Below are 15,789 nucleotides of genomic sequence, written 5' to 3'. Positions count from 1 at the left end.
CCCTGTGAGTTACCACTGGTTCGGGAGGCAAAGGCGCATTTGGTAGATTTTCTTTGTAGGTCTTGATGCGAGCAGGAGTATTTAGAAACACTTTCTTTATGGATGAAATCAGTTTATTTACATTCACAAACATAGAACATACTTCTTCAGCAAAACAATGTACTCCGTGAGCAAAGCACGTCACATGAATCAAACTGCGGTAAAAATACTCCAGAGGGCTTTTCCTGCTTTGATCATATAGGGAGCAGCATCTGAAATAAACACACACCATTTCATCTGCTGAAGATTCTGGAAATATTTTTCTAATAACCTTCTTCACAAATCTGGCAATCGTAGAATGGTTCACTTTCATGTAGAATGGTTCTTTGCAGGCCGCTAAATAGGAAGAAGGAGGCTCTTCTTTTAGAGCACCAACAATTAAATTTGCTATGTAACGGTCACAAGTACGCAGGAAGCCTTTGAGGATACTGTTTGTAAGTTTGTGAAGAGGAATATTGCTTTCAATGAATGCTTCACATGGATCCATGTTGAACTAAATTTTTTGGTTACCTTTGGACAAATCCCTGCTATTGCAATTTGCTGTTCTCAGAAGTTGTTGTTGTGGTCCTTCCTTATGCGTTCCTTCGAAGGAAGACTTGTCTTATCATGCTGATCTATTTGAAACTTGTTTTTGCAGGAAACGTTTTTTTCTCAAACTCGACAATATAAAACAATTCCATCATATGTAAATGTTCCAGGATGGTCAGCTATCCACAATACAGCATTCCTTTTTCCAGGCGTCATGGCGCACAACACGTTACACACTACACGCCGTAAACATGTCCAATTGTGTAGTAGTAAATAGAAAGCTAAACTGAAACAATGGCAGTGTGACTAAAAGCTTGCATAGTTTAATTTAATTGTTGCCGATGTGTTCAGTACAGGGGGAATGAAATGGGGGTGCGGGCGCAGTAGCATTGACTCTGTCTGCCTGTTCCTGTTCCTGTTCCTGTTCCTCTCCTGTAATGATTTTGCTAGGCAGTGACGTCTCTGTTAGCGATTGCACGCAGTTCTAGGTTGCAGTGAATCTGTGGACATCAAAAATAGATCGAGCTAGGGACAGCCCATCTATATTTTAAAATATCGTAAACATAGAGTGAAAATATGCATAGTCACTAGTTTTTAGTTAAAATATGCAATAACCGGTGGAAAAAGAGCCAAATATGCAAATAATCTGGTCTCTGCTAATCAGTTTCTTTCAGGCTCTTTAATTTTAAATTAGATGACTCCTAAATCTTGTATTTATTTGTTTTTCTCATATTACATCACCTGTAAATTTGATTAGGGTAATATTATGTCTTTTAATTTACTTGGTTTGTATCTACATCTTGTAAGACATTGTTAAATTGTGTTTTCTTTTGTTATTCATCGTAAGTGACTAATATTATCACTTAATTTAGGTATGGAAGGCCCAGAAATAATAAATTCAGTAACTGGAAAGGATGAGAGTGGAACAGCATCAAGGCTTTCCAAGCAATCTTTTTTTACTAGATTCCTGAATCTAGCTGGACGAATAAAAGGCACAACAAAAATGAACACTGTGAAGCAACCAGCATTGTATTCTGATGCAAAGCTCGCTGTACGTGAATATCAGGTGTGTTCGTTTTTCATATTCATTAGTAGCAGAGAGAGTGAATTGCTACTGTTGTGAAGTGAACCACATTCTTCCATTTGAAAATAAGTAGTTGTGATTAGGTTGGCAGTTAATAAGGCTGTGTTTAACCTCTCCTTTCCGCGTCATATTTCCTTTTACTCCTCTTAGGATAGGAAATAGAAAGGGGAAAAGATCATTAAAAATAACGTTCAAACTTGGGTAGAATAAGGATGAGGAAGGAAATTAGCCATTTAGTTTTCAATGAAACCATCGAATTTGCAGTAATCTGTTTTGGAAATGTACAGAAAACCTAAGCTCAAAAGGCCTGATTAGGTGGTGAACTCTCTCCTCATATGTTCTATCTTCCTCAAAATTATTATAGACCCGTCTCTATTTTCCCATAGCTGTTTCCTGTACCTCAAAATAGTAAATCCATACAACTTACTGTAATCACTTGATGCTTCATTACCTTACAATAGTCATTCAGATATGCTGATTTAATTCAATATTACCTTTTTCGAATTTCTTCTCATCCCGTTCATTTTTTATGTGTAGTCTTTGGTAGTGTAATTCCCAAGTAGCTTAATTTTCTCCGGCCCTTTCCTATTTCTCGTAAAATATTAGGTCCTCTAGTACCTGTGCCATTAGTTGTACCTATTTTTGTTATACTCAGTTACCTGTCTATCAGTACAATAAAATTAATTTTGATTTTCAGATGGCAAAGGAGCAGTTGGTCCTTGCATTTGTCAAGGCTGGCTTGGGAACGTGGCTTAAAAAGCCAATTGAACAAGATCAGTTTGAAGTGAATGGGAGTTTAGAACAAAGTAATGAATGACTAATAAGTAAGTTTCATGGAGCCTGCATTACAGGATAGAGCAATCATTCAGCCCCCCATTCCAATGCAACAAGAGTTATTAACAGTAAGAGGTTACTTGACGTCAGTAAAGGGCAGAGGCAGGAACACTGAGATATAATTACTCTTGTGCAAGGACTAAAAATGTACAGCAAGATAGCTGTATTTTTAACCATTGGAAACCCACCTCACTGAACATTTCTTGTCAGTATGGTAATATCGTCAAAAGTCTCTAAGATGACACCGTCTGTAATTTTCATTTACTTTTATAAAAGTTTCACAAGGCTTATTTTCATTTTTTACAATTTTTAAACTATACATTTAGTTCTGTTTAAATGAACTATTGAAAGACAAGTAACTGTACAAAACTGTTTTTCTGTGTTTGTGAATGTTGTAGATAACTGTGGTTATTGGTATGATTTCATGCCTCTGTTCATATAATTGTGTACATACTATGGAATGACAAGTATTTGAAGAAGTTTATTATGACAGTGTATATATATTTTTGTATACTAATTATTTTTATTTTATTTGTGCATTAAAGCAGTACTTTATATACACACATTTAATGTTTTGCTGGAAAGTGATTTTCAGCTTATTTCCATTGTCTTTAGTCAAGGACATTCACATTCTCATCTACTTCAATTACCCTCGGCACATGCTTCAGTAGATTTCTTACACTAACTGCTCATGGCTGCCTTATACTCAAAAGTTATTGAATTAGTATCATTTAGTTTTGTGATATTTCAGTATAGGAGTGGTAGGTAATACAGTTGTTCTAAAGGATACCTTAAACATTAGTAATCTTCTGTACAACACAATCTACCAAAAGTTCGCATATTACACTAAATTACTTTATATCCTATTCTACAATTTCAATTTTTGCACCTTTGTCTACGTTAAGCAATTTCCACAACAACAGATAATTTTGTTAGTAATTATTCACTTCTAAAATAATTTATATGTAACCGTTGAATTGCATGAACTTGAAATAGACTTGCACAAATCTAACAAACTAAAAGATCTAAATGCCCTTCTCTCTCTCTCTCTCTCTCTCTCTCTCTCTCTCTCCCTCTCCCTCTCCCCCCCCCCCCCTTTTTTCCCACATAACACGCTACTGCCTCTCTCTCTTTTTTCTTCTTCTTCTTCTTCTTCCTCCTCTCTTTTTTTTTTAAATAACCAAAATACATTATCTCTTGATTTACAATGCTAAGTTCTTGTGTCCTTGATTTGACTGATAATGTATGGTGTTGTGATGTGCCATATTTGCACTAATGGCAATCTCAATTTTATTGATAGGATTTAAGCTGTATAGCAGCATTTCTTTCACTTTACATGGTTAGGTGAGGAAGGTATGTCAGCTCAGCGAGTGTTCACGTTTTTTAAAAGTCATTTTAGAAATGTAATTTTTGTACTTTGTAAGAATGATGAAGGATGTGTGAGTTTGTATCACCATAAGACTGAGTTACACTTCTCAGAATATTGCCATTACTTTCATTTATGTCAGAATTTGTGTTAAATTAGTCCTATTGTGCCCATTAACTCACATGTAGTTTTTGTTGCTGCCCTTTTTCTGAATATATGGACTTGTACACATGTCATATAGAAAGGAAAATTGGAGGCACTGACATTTCATATTGACGCTTTATATTTCACCTTATGTACTTTAAGGCTTACAAGTCAGATGGTAAGATGGCTGTGATGCATTTAAATATTTAACAATGCTTTCAAAGGAGTGAAGCCTATCTCCGTATTCCTAGTCATGCCCCTCACTATGCTCAAGTTTTAGTGGAACGGTGGGCTGAATGTGTGCTCTATTCTGTAATACACAGACTCTGTGGAAAATGGGATGACTGTTATTCAGCTTGGTTTTATAATTTAGATTTCATATGTTTGGCAAATAGAAAATGTGATTGACACATATTTTTAGGTACCATTAAGTTTCTATTTAACTTATAAACTTGAAAGTACGTTAGATGAGATGACAAAATAGAGGACAAGTTTAGGTAATTGCTAATGAAGTAGCTGTTCTCTGTACAGACGTATCCACATTTGGAAAAGAAGATGCTTTTTAGTGTTTTATACTAGGTCAACACATGAAATTTATTGTTGCACATTTTTAAATATTGTTAAATCTAGAAGAGTGGGCCTGTCCTAGAGATTCCGACCAATGGTGATTAAAATGGAAAACTTCCTTCTCAGTTAATTTAATACTCCTGCATTAGAAGATAATGTGGCTTAAGTTAATCATTTTGGCGAATTTTGGCCTCTTACAGTAAGTAATGCTGGTGCTTCAAAATTTAACATTGGACATTACAGTTCTGGGGGAAGTATCTGTATACTGAGAAGTTGTTGACATTTTGAGGACGATTGTGTTAAATAATGTAAGATATGTGGTGTAAAATTGTAGGCTAGCTCACAAGAAGCTCTAGTAAAAGCACTATTGTTCAGTAGATTGTGTTAATATGTTCTGAACATTTCAGGTAATTAAAGACCACATCAACATGCTGAATATTCAGTATTTGACAATTATTGTTTTATAAAGTTACATAGCTTTCTTTCCCGTGTGAATAATGATTGTTATTCAATCAAATGTGAAAAATGGTTTTCATTGAGAAAAGAACAAAAGGACTTCATATTTTTTGCCTAGTTAAAACTGTTTGTGTGAAATTCAGCTTTGCTTCACTGCAGTCAACTGTGTATTCTCTGCAGTATATTTTTCTACTGTTTTTGTGCGTATTGGATTTTGTTGCATTCCATTAGTGAATGTAAATTGGAAATTTACTACTTTGTTCAATTCTTGTGTTAAACTTTTGCACATGTTTTGCTTTGTGGAGAATCAGTATAAATCACAGTGACATGGGAATAAATGTTCAATTACTCATCTGACTTAGATTCCCCTCTTCCTATTTTCAGATACCTTCCAAATTACAAGCAGTTTTCATACCATTCCAGTTCATATTTAATCTCTTGTCACAATCCCCTATATTTTGGGTTTCTTCCTGTTTTCCACAAAAAGGCAATTAGAATGTAACTACACTTGGTTTTAAACTGGACAGATATAGATATATTTTACTATAACTAGTCTGGTAATTGCATTTAGTGAGTGTGTACGATACAAGGTAAAACAATATTACAGAAAAGGTATTTCTGTGCTATCAGGCTTTATAATAAAAGAATTCTGAAGTTGTTATTGAGTGATAGGAACACTTGGCATTTTGCTTTTCAGTGACATGTTAAAGGTGAATCCAGGAAGTTAACCCTCGAGCGGGCACACTTGTGTATGAAGTGCACCACCACAAATAAAATTGTTTTGCACTGTTAAATTGTTGTTTCACAATTGCGAGCTCATACCTATTCCTTCATTATTGCTTCATTTAACAAAGTAGTAAAGTGTGTTGGCATATGGCCAAGTGAGCAGCAGTAGTATAAAATAAACAAGAAGCTAGGTCAGAAAATAATTCACAGTCTGCACAAGGTAATGACCCAGGTTATGAGCTAGCAGCACAATCCCACAGTGAGGCAGTTGTTTATGAGACACATTAGTAATTAAGTTAGTAGTTGGCTGAGATCTTGTGCAGCTGCAATGTTTAATACTTCAAGTGGGTCATTACTGGGAGGTAACACCTGTCCATGGCAGCAGAGTAATATAATGAAAGTACATTTCATCATTGTTCCATTAAACTGTGATTTTTGTTACCTTGGAAACATAAAGACAGCCACTCTTTATGTGTGTGCAGTGCACTGCACACCAGCTTGAGGGTTAAACAGTTACAGATGCCAACATTGTGATCAGTTAAAATTGCATACTGAGATATGCCAGTCAGAAATGCTCAGTCCAGCAAATGTGGCACTTTTGTGCTCGATACTTGAATTCAATGTTGTGGAGTTGGTCTTCGCTATATTAAAACTGCATTGTTGAGTAATAAAGCAGACCTTTTTCTAAAAAAAAGCATAGAATACAAGTTATCATGATCGACAAGCAGGTGTCTAATTTTATGTGAGATGACTGTAATATTGTGTAGCATGTTTGTACTCTTGATATATTTTGGCACTGTTGATAAAGTGAGTAATAGTAAAGCTTACTTATGCTCAGAACTTAGAAACTAAGAAAAATGTACTTGAAAGGAAGAAATGTAACCACTTCAATAAATCGTAATAAAAGCAAATTTTTGGTGAAGACACTTCCATGTTTGTGAAATACATACAATGAGAAACAACATTGAGAAAACCATTGGGCCTTATCGAAAATACCTGTGATAACGAAAAGAGAAGTATTGTTATAAATTAGGAAAATGTAGTTCTGAGATGTTAATAAACATTACCAGTTAGTTTTGGGCAGTTGAGACAATTAGTGATACCAAAGGAATGAACAAGTCGCTACCGCAAGTCAAGTAGATGTATGTGTTATTAACTGTAGTAGGGAATATGGAGCAGTGAGAAGATATTCGAAATAGTATGTGGAAGGATCATAAAAGATTGGAAAAAAGTAGATTTTGAAGGAGTATGAGAATGGAGAGTATGGTGCTCTGCAGGAATTTAACAAAAGTGCATAAGGGATAGGCAAACTGGATCAGCATAGTCGGGAACACAGCTGGTTGAATTGAACTGTACAGTAGGCTGAATTTCATAGCTCAACCTGTCTCTTAGGAGAAGGAATAAAAAAGTAATTTTTAAAATTCCTAAGTCTATAAGTTAATTAGGGAGTGTAGTAAATTTAACTATGTTTTGTGCTGCAGACGGACCACTCACGGTTCACACACATTGAAATCACCATTATTGGAGGACTGTTGGGAAAATGGAAGGAGCGAGTTACGCCCTGCGTAATAGAATTTTTTGGAGCAAGAATAGGAATACTTCTTGACATACTAAACAGTATGCTACACAAGCACTCAAACCCAAACCTTTGCCTTTTATGGACAATACTAATAGGTACTACTTGAGACACGACTTACGCTCTCGTCGTCTTCAAATCGTTACCTTTGAGAGCTTCTTTAAGCGGTCCGAATAAACGGAAATTGCAGCGCGATAAGTCCGGGCTGTGAGGAGGATGATAAAGTGTAGTCCAGTGTATTTCCTGTAGCTTGGAGACAGAGTTGCAGTATGGAGTTGCGCATTGTCGTGGAGGAAGATGACCTTTCGAATCGATTGGTCTTGTCTTTTGCGACGATATGCAGCTCTTGCCCTGTTCAACAATTTTCAGTAGTGAGCAGCATTGATAGTGCATTGCTCATGCAAAACATTAATCAGCAAAATGCTTCGCTGAGTGAAAAAAAAAAGGTTGAAAGAACCTTGCCAGCTGACAGTCGAGTCTTGGCTTTCACTGGTGCTGCCTGCTCTTTCCTCCGCCACTCCTGCTCTTTCTTCCGCCACTCCTTACTGGCTTGTTTGGTTTCTGGAGTGTAGTGGTGAACCCACGTTTCATCACAGGTGACAGTCCAACTCAAAAATTCATCACCTTCTTCTGCAAACCATGCTGTAAGCCTCTGACAGACCTCCAAACGTCTCAACTTCAGATTTTCAGTCAAAAGTTTAGGGTCCCATGTGGAACACACTTTACAGAACTGTAGGTTGTTTGTGATGATTGCTTGACAGCTCCCGTAACTGATTCCGACTTTTGGTGCAATTTATGATACTCTCGCCCATCGATCCTCATCAATAATGCTTTTAACCACACGAATGCTTTTGTCTGTAACGCTGGTCCAAGGATGGCAAACATGTTGCTGATTTTCCAAATGTTCTTGTCCTTCCTTGAACTCAGGCAAACACAAACGTGCTTGATAATGTTTTATCACCGAACTGTGCAGTTAATCATTAGCAAATTTGCGCTGCTGTAACTCCTTCACAAGCAAGAAATTTGATAATTAAGCATTGCACAATGGAGGGGTGCACCTGTTGCTCAGACATCATGAGAGTTACTGATGAAATGGTGGTAAATATCTAATAGGACACTCTCCACACTTCTAATCGTCCCGCCTAAGTGTAGCAGGAGTGTGGGACCAGTCCTACCAACTGTTCGTGTTCAGGAACAAAAATCCCGCCTATATTTGATCTCCCCTGTATATCCGAAACCTTACAGAAGCTTTCCTGCATACCATTTTGGACTAGGTTCCCTTGTGTGAAAGAAAATCTCAGAGAAATTATACATGCTCATTCAAGAGTAGATATCTGTGAAGTGAAGGTAAAGATAGTGGAATAATACTAGCCTGTGACACATACAGTGAAACAATAGTTTCTTGTGCATTCATTTAATGCACTGTCAACTACAAAAAGTGGATGAAGGGAGAAAGTTGTGAGATGGTTAACTGACTTTGGTCATCGTGTAGCAGTTGAACAGTAACTGTAGCAGCTTAAGGTGACTTTGTGCAAGTGGGTGCCACATAGATATACAAGAAAATCAGTTGCATCTGTCGTGCAATATATGAACTTTTGTTGAGCCTGTGTATTGATGATTAAGTGTTCTCGGTTTATCACCAGAGTCAAGGTGAGAAAGCCTGGATTCCCATATAACCTATGATTTTCTTTTTTTCTGTCCTGTTGTTTTTGAGATTATTGTGGTGTTCACACAGTGTTTACAACTGAACATTGTTGTGCAAAGAACCTCTCATATACAGTGAGTTTGGGATAAGGTGACCCATGCAAGGGGCCGAGATTCATGTCCTGTGCATTGTTTATTAGGGGAAGCCATCTCAGTTGCATGTCAGTGAGTAACAGTGCACTCAAGATTATTTTTATTGCTATTTCTATACACAGCATGGTGGGAGGTTCCAGGCATTGACATTGTCAGGAAATGAAGAGCTAAAAGTAACTTCATAAAAGCTGTTTCTAACATATGCCAGCTTTCCATTTTTTTTTCTATTTGTCACCAAACTCAGAGCAGTCACCTGGACTTATTGAAATAGTTACCCAATGTGTGAAGTGGGCTGGAAAACTGAGAATTTTTGCCTTTTTCTGAAGAGCCCTGGAAAAAGCAGGATTCAGGTATTCTTTTTCGCAGAATAGTTTGCTTGCCTTCAGGTTGGCTCGATGTAGTGCCATGCTCTCCATTTACCATAAGCTTGTGATGCACGACCACACACTGCTGCCGTTTTGGCATCCCCCCCCCCCCCCCCCCCTCAGTGCAACAGATGATGTTAATTGCACACTGAGAAAGTAAAGTGTGACATGATGTGTAGATGCTGTATTGAGAACGACTGAAGCCATGTATCAAGTTTTGTGATTGCTTGAGACTCTAATCTGTGGTAGTCATTTTAGCAAATGAATTAAAGGAGCAGCTCATTGTATCTTCAATGAATGTATTCATTGCAATTTCAGAAGCTATTGCTGTGTTTTCTCTGCTTAAAGGTGATAAACTGTGAATTTTATGGAAAGTGTAAAGATTATCGTTTATGAAAGGAAATTTAGCAATTTCAAATGTTATCTCGTCGTGGATGCGTCTTTGAACCTACTGGAAACCTGGATTTTTTGTTATTTATTTATTTATTTCTATTTTCTAACTAATAAAAAACCTCACCAAGTTACACTGTGATACAGACAGAATCCACATTAAACTTGAGGAGGATGAGCTCTTGTAGATACCAGACTATGAAGTGAGTATCTGGACTAATGTATTTTGACATGTCCGACATCTGAAAACAACACAGTGTCGCTGTATGTCTGCTTTTGCCAAACAAATTTGAGAAAGAGTTTGAGGAAATTAATCCTAGCAGTTGAAATTATGCTGAAACAAAGTTCTATTTTATTTTGAAATGTGCTAAAAAATTCACGATTTGTTCGTACAATATAAAACTTGGTTATGACATTTACGGAATTATAAGAAAGGAAAAAGTCCGCATTGGTCATTGCAAAAATGCTCTTGGCCTCTAAATACCAGAACATTGATAAATTAACATTAGTTGAAGTAATACACTTTATGTGGAAACATCAAAACTTTTGTAACTGTACATTTCTCTGAAGCTGCTTATGCAAAATAGTATAAAAACTGTTCATGTATGTTCCTTAACTTTACTTAACTGGGAACCCTATTGCTGCTACAGAAGCTAAGGCAGTGCAAACTTTTGTATGTAAAACCCATGCAACAGAGTAAAACTAACAATGAACATATCACTTTCCATTACCACAGAATTTTCAGTAATTTGGTCATGGGATAAATGAAGTTAACTTGTAACGAAAAGTGACACTTGCATGTATCAGAAAGGAAGATGAGCAACATATACAGCACTGTTTAGGCATAGTAACATCAAAATGTATATTACACATAAATTAGTACTAGGTTTAGATGCGTGGCTGTAAAGTGTCTGTAATAGCCGTGGGTATGCTTCAGAATGTGCATAATCAGAAGCACAAGCAAGGGCTGTTTGACCATTTGTGAATGGCAGATAGCAAAAGAGGACACAAATATCAACAAATGTGAACTCTTTTCCTTGTTGGCTGTAACTTCAACACGAGGAGGGGCAGACAATAACATAAACACAAAACAGTTTGATAAGCTACAAGGACGCTCATACCTATGGGCAATAGGGGGAGGCGCCCCTTAGCTCTCAGTGAAAGGTGTTTTCCCTTCAAGAATACGATTTAAAAGTTTTTTACAGGGTCGGATCTGAAAATTTTTTACAGCTACTTACAAGTCGCCATTCATCTTCCAAAGTATTAAAAATATAACACACCCCCAGGTCTACAGATTACTGCATAACAGGCTTAAAACAAAGTTTAGGGCTATAGATAGAGAGATGCTGAATGAAATGTGTTTGGCTGTCAAGAAAGCAGTGCATGATGTCTTCAATGACTACCATAGCAAAATATTGTCAAATGACAGTTCATAAAATCCAAAGAAATTCTGGTCACCAAAGTTAGTGTCCAGAACCTAGCAAATGAGACAGGGACGAAAATTAAGGGTAGCAAAGTAAAAGCTGAAATGCTAAACTCCATTTTCAAATGTTCTTTTACAAAGGTAAACCCAGGAGAATTTCCCCAATTTAATCCTCATACCACTGAAAAGATGAATGAAATAAGTATTAGTGTCAGTGGTTTTGAGAAACAGCTGAAATCATTAAAATTGAAGACATCTCTAGCGTCCAGTGGAATTCTGTAGTGAATTTACGACAGAGTTAGCCCCTTTTCTACCTATAATCTACCATAGGTCCCTTGAACAGTTCTTGGAAAAAGGCGCATGTCACACCCATCTACAAGAAGAGTAGTAGAAGTAATCCACAAAACTACCTTCCAATATCCTTGACATTGATTTGTTGTAGAATCTTAGAAAATATTCTGAGCTCAAACATAATGAAGTATCCTGAACAGAATGACTTGCTCAACACCTACCAGCATGGATTTCGAAAATATCAATCAAGTGAAACCCAACTTACACATTTTGCACATAACATTCTGAAAGCTTTGGATCAAGGCAACCAGATAGTGTTTCTTGATTTCCAAAAAGCATTTGACTCGGTACAGCACCTACGCCTATTGTCGAAAGTGTGATGCTATGGGATATAAAGTGAAGCCTGTGACTGTATCGAGGACTTTTTGGTAGAGGGGACACAGCACGTTATCTTGGATGGAGAGCCATGGTCAGCTGTAGAAGTAACCGTGGGTTTGCCACAGGGAAGTGTGTTGTATGTTAATGACCTTGCAGACAATATTAATTGTAAAATCAGGCTTTTCGTAGATGCTACAGTTATGTATAATGAAGTACTGTCTGAAGGAGGCTGCATAAATATTCAGCCAGATTTGATAAGATTTCAGTGTAGTGCAGAGATTGGCAATGTGCTCTAAATGTTCAGAAATGTAAAATTGCGCACTTCACAAAACAAAACAAAAAAATTTAGTAGCTTATGACTATAATAACAATGAGTCGTTATGACCATATCAGTGAGTCGTCATTGGAATTGGCCAACTCTTACAAATACCTGGGTGTAACATTTTGTAGGTATATGAAGTGGAATAATCACATAGTTTCAGTTGTGGGTAAAGCAGGTGGTAAACTTTGGTGCATTGGTAGAATACTGGGGAAGTGCAAACAGGCTATAAAAGACAGTGCTTACAAGTCACTTGTGCGACTCATCCTAGAATATAGTTACAGTGTGTGGGATCCATACCAGATAGGACTAACAGAGGACTTTGAAAGTCTACAGAGAAAGGCATTATGAATGGTCACAGACTTAATCCATGGGAGAGTGTCACAAAGATAATGAAGGAACTGACTCTTGAAGAGAGACATAAATTATCCCAAGAAAGTCTATGAATAAAGTTTCAAGAGCTGGCTTTAAATGAATACTTTAGGATGTACTACAACCCCCCATGTATCGCTCACCTGGGGATCGTTGGGATAAGATTAGAATAACTACTGCATGCACAGATAGAGGCATTCAATCAATCATTCTTCCCGCACTCCATACGTGAATGGAACAGGAGGAAACCCTAATAACTGGTATAATGGGATGTACCCTCTGCCATGCACCTCATGATGGTTTGCGGAGTATAGCTCTAGATGTAGGTGAGGTGTCTAGCCCCCCACAATGTATTGTATGGGCACCCTTGTAAGACTAATTGCTTACTGGCTAGGCATAAGGAGAGTAAAAGGAAGGCTCACTGGGGACAGCAGAAAGACAGGAGAGGGGCACTAGTTGAATGCTGTACAAAGGGAGGTTCAGTGTCAAAGTAATTATGGATGAAAAAGCGAGTGTATTGCTGTCACTATTTTTTGGGCATCACTGTATAAAGTAGTGGCTTGGTCACAGTAATTGAAGAAGCCATAAGCAGCTGCTGGACTTCAAGGTAGTAGCATGCCAGTTGCAGCAACAGAGCTATTTATGCGTTGTAGAGCCGGCCAGGCCGAACACTGCAATCCTACCAATGTGGTCGAAAGAGGTGGTTCTTTCAGGATAGGCCAAGTGGTTTCTACACCATTGGGCCACATATTTGTTATTCTGTATGTGGCTAGAAGCTTTGTACTGACACAACAAATGAGCTTCTAATTCTTAGAAATGTCAGTTTTACTAAAGATATTTGCAGTCCAGCAGCACCTACTCTGATGAGAGAGGTACAGTGGATGCCAGAGAATTATAGATCAGCAAGCAGCCACCATGAGTTTGGGCCACTGCTGGATTGTCTTGTAGTAGAAAGTCTTCCTCCCTGGGGTTGACACCTGTCCACTGATGACCACCTTAAGCAACAACTGGACTGCTGCCTTGGAGGGCAGCATTTTGTGACCAGAGTGGTGCAGGCAGACTGTACCTGTACAGGCAATCTGATACAACACACTACTCATCAGAGAGGGCACTACTGCTAGAGCCTGTCTCTTACTATGAAAATCTTGGCAGGCTTCCATTTCTGCAGACACTTCCTGCTCAGAATTGCAGAGCTACATGCCATGCCTGTGCACATGCCGCTGCAGGTGTCCCAAGTCGTCTGTCCTACTCTTTGCTAATGTCAAGCCAGCTACTGGCCAGGTGCTGCTTCAGCATCCACCAGCCTCACAGTCATCATCGCACCCAGAATGTCATAACTGCCAGAAATATAGAAACTGAATAAAATGTTTGACTTTCTTGTGTTTCCCTGAGCTGCGAATGGCCTGCATCCTTGCCACAACTTGCTACTGCCAACCTGACTCTGCACAAAAGTGGCTCTTCACCCCAGGCCACTTCAGCCGGGGTCATAAATGGGATCTACAGCTGCCATCCACAAGTGAAGATGACGACTTGACTACTGCAGTGTTGCAGTTTAATCAATGGTTTTTTGTTTCACTGTGAGTATAATTGAGAGTCAACATTGCAGAATGTTGCAGGCAGTGTTCAATGGGTGTATAAGAATGTTAATTTCGGAATATATTTTATTATGATCATGGGATGTGGCTGGTCACTTAGAAGTATATAGTGTGTTAACAACGTGTAGCAATTCAGGAGGTAAAACAGTTCTGTCAAGGTGTATCCATTGTTTTCAATGTACAAAGGAGTAAGTATGAGCAGCCACTCAGGCGGATTAATTAACTTATTGTAAAAAGTATTACGAACAGTACTACATTTAAGTGTCATTGTCATTTGTGTTTGTGTAGGTGCCAAAGGGTAATTATATTGTGGTCAGTACCACAGGGAACTGGATTTGCAGTACCCCAGAGTGCTACCACAAAACCTTCTTACCTGTGTACGTAACCTTCAATTTTAGCAGGGGTATTGGCAGTCCAGCAGCACCTATTACGACAAAAATACTACACCAGGCACCAGAGCGATATGGATCAGCAGGCATCCACCATGAGTTTGTGATTCCATCACTGCCGTACTGTCATCTTAACACCAAGTCTCCTCCCTGGACTTTCTACTGATTGGCAAGCTGTTGGCTTGATTCAGCAGCAGCTGAACTCGTGCTTTGGAAGGCACCAGTTCGTGAAAAGGGCAGGGCAGCTACCCAGCTGTATGCACCTGTGCAGGCAAACTGTTGCGGCACATCACCACCCACGAGGGCAGGCTACACCGCTAGAGTCAGTCTCTGCTATGAGAATTTTGATGCAGCTTCTGTGCATACAGATGCATCCTGCCCAGAATTGCAGAGCCAAGCCAGGCTGGCACATATGCTGCCGCAGACATCTCGAGTCAGCAGTCTTCCTCCACTCTGATGCCAAGTCAACCATTTGTTAGTTGCTGCCACTGGCCTTGCAGAGATCAGCTTGTGCCCGAATTGCATAATGGCTATGAGTCAATGCTGTGAGTGTGGTAGCACATATCTAAATAAAGTGTTTCACTTTCTGATGGCATTTCCCTGAGCTGCCAATGGCCTACCCCTTGCATGATCCACAGCTGCAACCCAGCCCTGCAAAGAAGTGACACTTCATCCTGCGCCACTTCTCGAGATAGGATATTGTCAGAAGGAGTCTGCTCGAAGAGGAAACAGGATAAAGTCAGTGGGGTAAAAGAGGATAACAATGAACAGGGGAGGGCCAAAACTAACTGGGTAGCAGGTGACGACAATAACCCACCAACACAAAATTTCAACACAAATCAGTAGCATGGAAATGTGTGGTCTTGCCTCTTCAGCAGCCTGAAGACCATGTCAGTGAAGAAAACATTTAGACTATTTCTGGCTTGTTGTGGGTACAAGACAATCCACTTGTACTCATAACCAGTAAGGAGACAACACTGAATATGCATTTGAATGCTTCTTGAAGTAAATACAGGATTAAATCTTATATCTAGATCAAGGTGAATTAATGCTAGAAACTTGACTGGAAAAATGACCGTATAAACTAGCAATATAAAACTGCCTCAACTTGGGTACATTCACATGAGGAGACAAAATAACCATATGTGAA

General features: G+C 38.5%; 1 protein-coding gene across 4 annotated transcripts in view; it reads left to right on the top strand.

Annotated features, from left to right (window-relative positions):
* Positions 1-6,670, top strand: part of LOC126168566 (double-stranded RNA-specific editase 1) — a 152,469-nt gene extending 145,799 nt beyond the window's left edge. For all 4 annotated transcript variants that reach the window (XM_049920567.1, XM_049920566.1, XM_049920568.1 and 1 more), the window contains 2 exons: positions 1,440-1,633; positions 2,349-6,670. In XM_049920567.1, coding sequence (XP_049776524.1) covers positions 1,440-1,633; positions 2,349-2,468 — 314 coding nt within the window. In that variant the 3' untranslated portion in view covers positions 2,469-6,670. The remainder of the gene's footprint in view (positions 1-1,439; positions 1,634-2,348) is intronic.
* Positions 6,671-15,789: the final 9,119 nt, after the last annotated feature.

The sequence above is a fragment of the Schistocerca cancellata genome, chromosome 1 (assembly GCF_023864275.1).
Source record: "Schistocerca cancellata isolate TAMUIC-IGC-003103 chromosome 1, iqSchCanc2.1, whole genome shotgun sequence".
Lineage (NCBI taxonomy): Eukaryota > Metazoa > Arthropoda > Insecta > Orthoptera > Acrididae > Schistocerca > Schistocerca cancellata.
The sequence above is the reverse complement of the archived record's forward strand: the minus strand, read 5'-3'. Positions and strand labels throughout refer to the sequence as shown.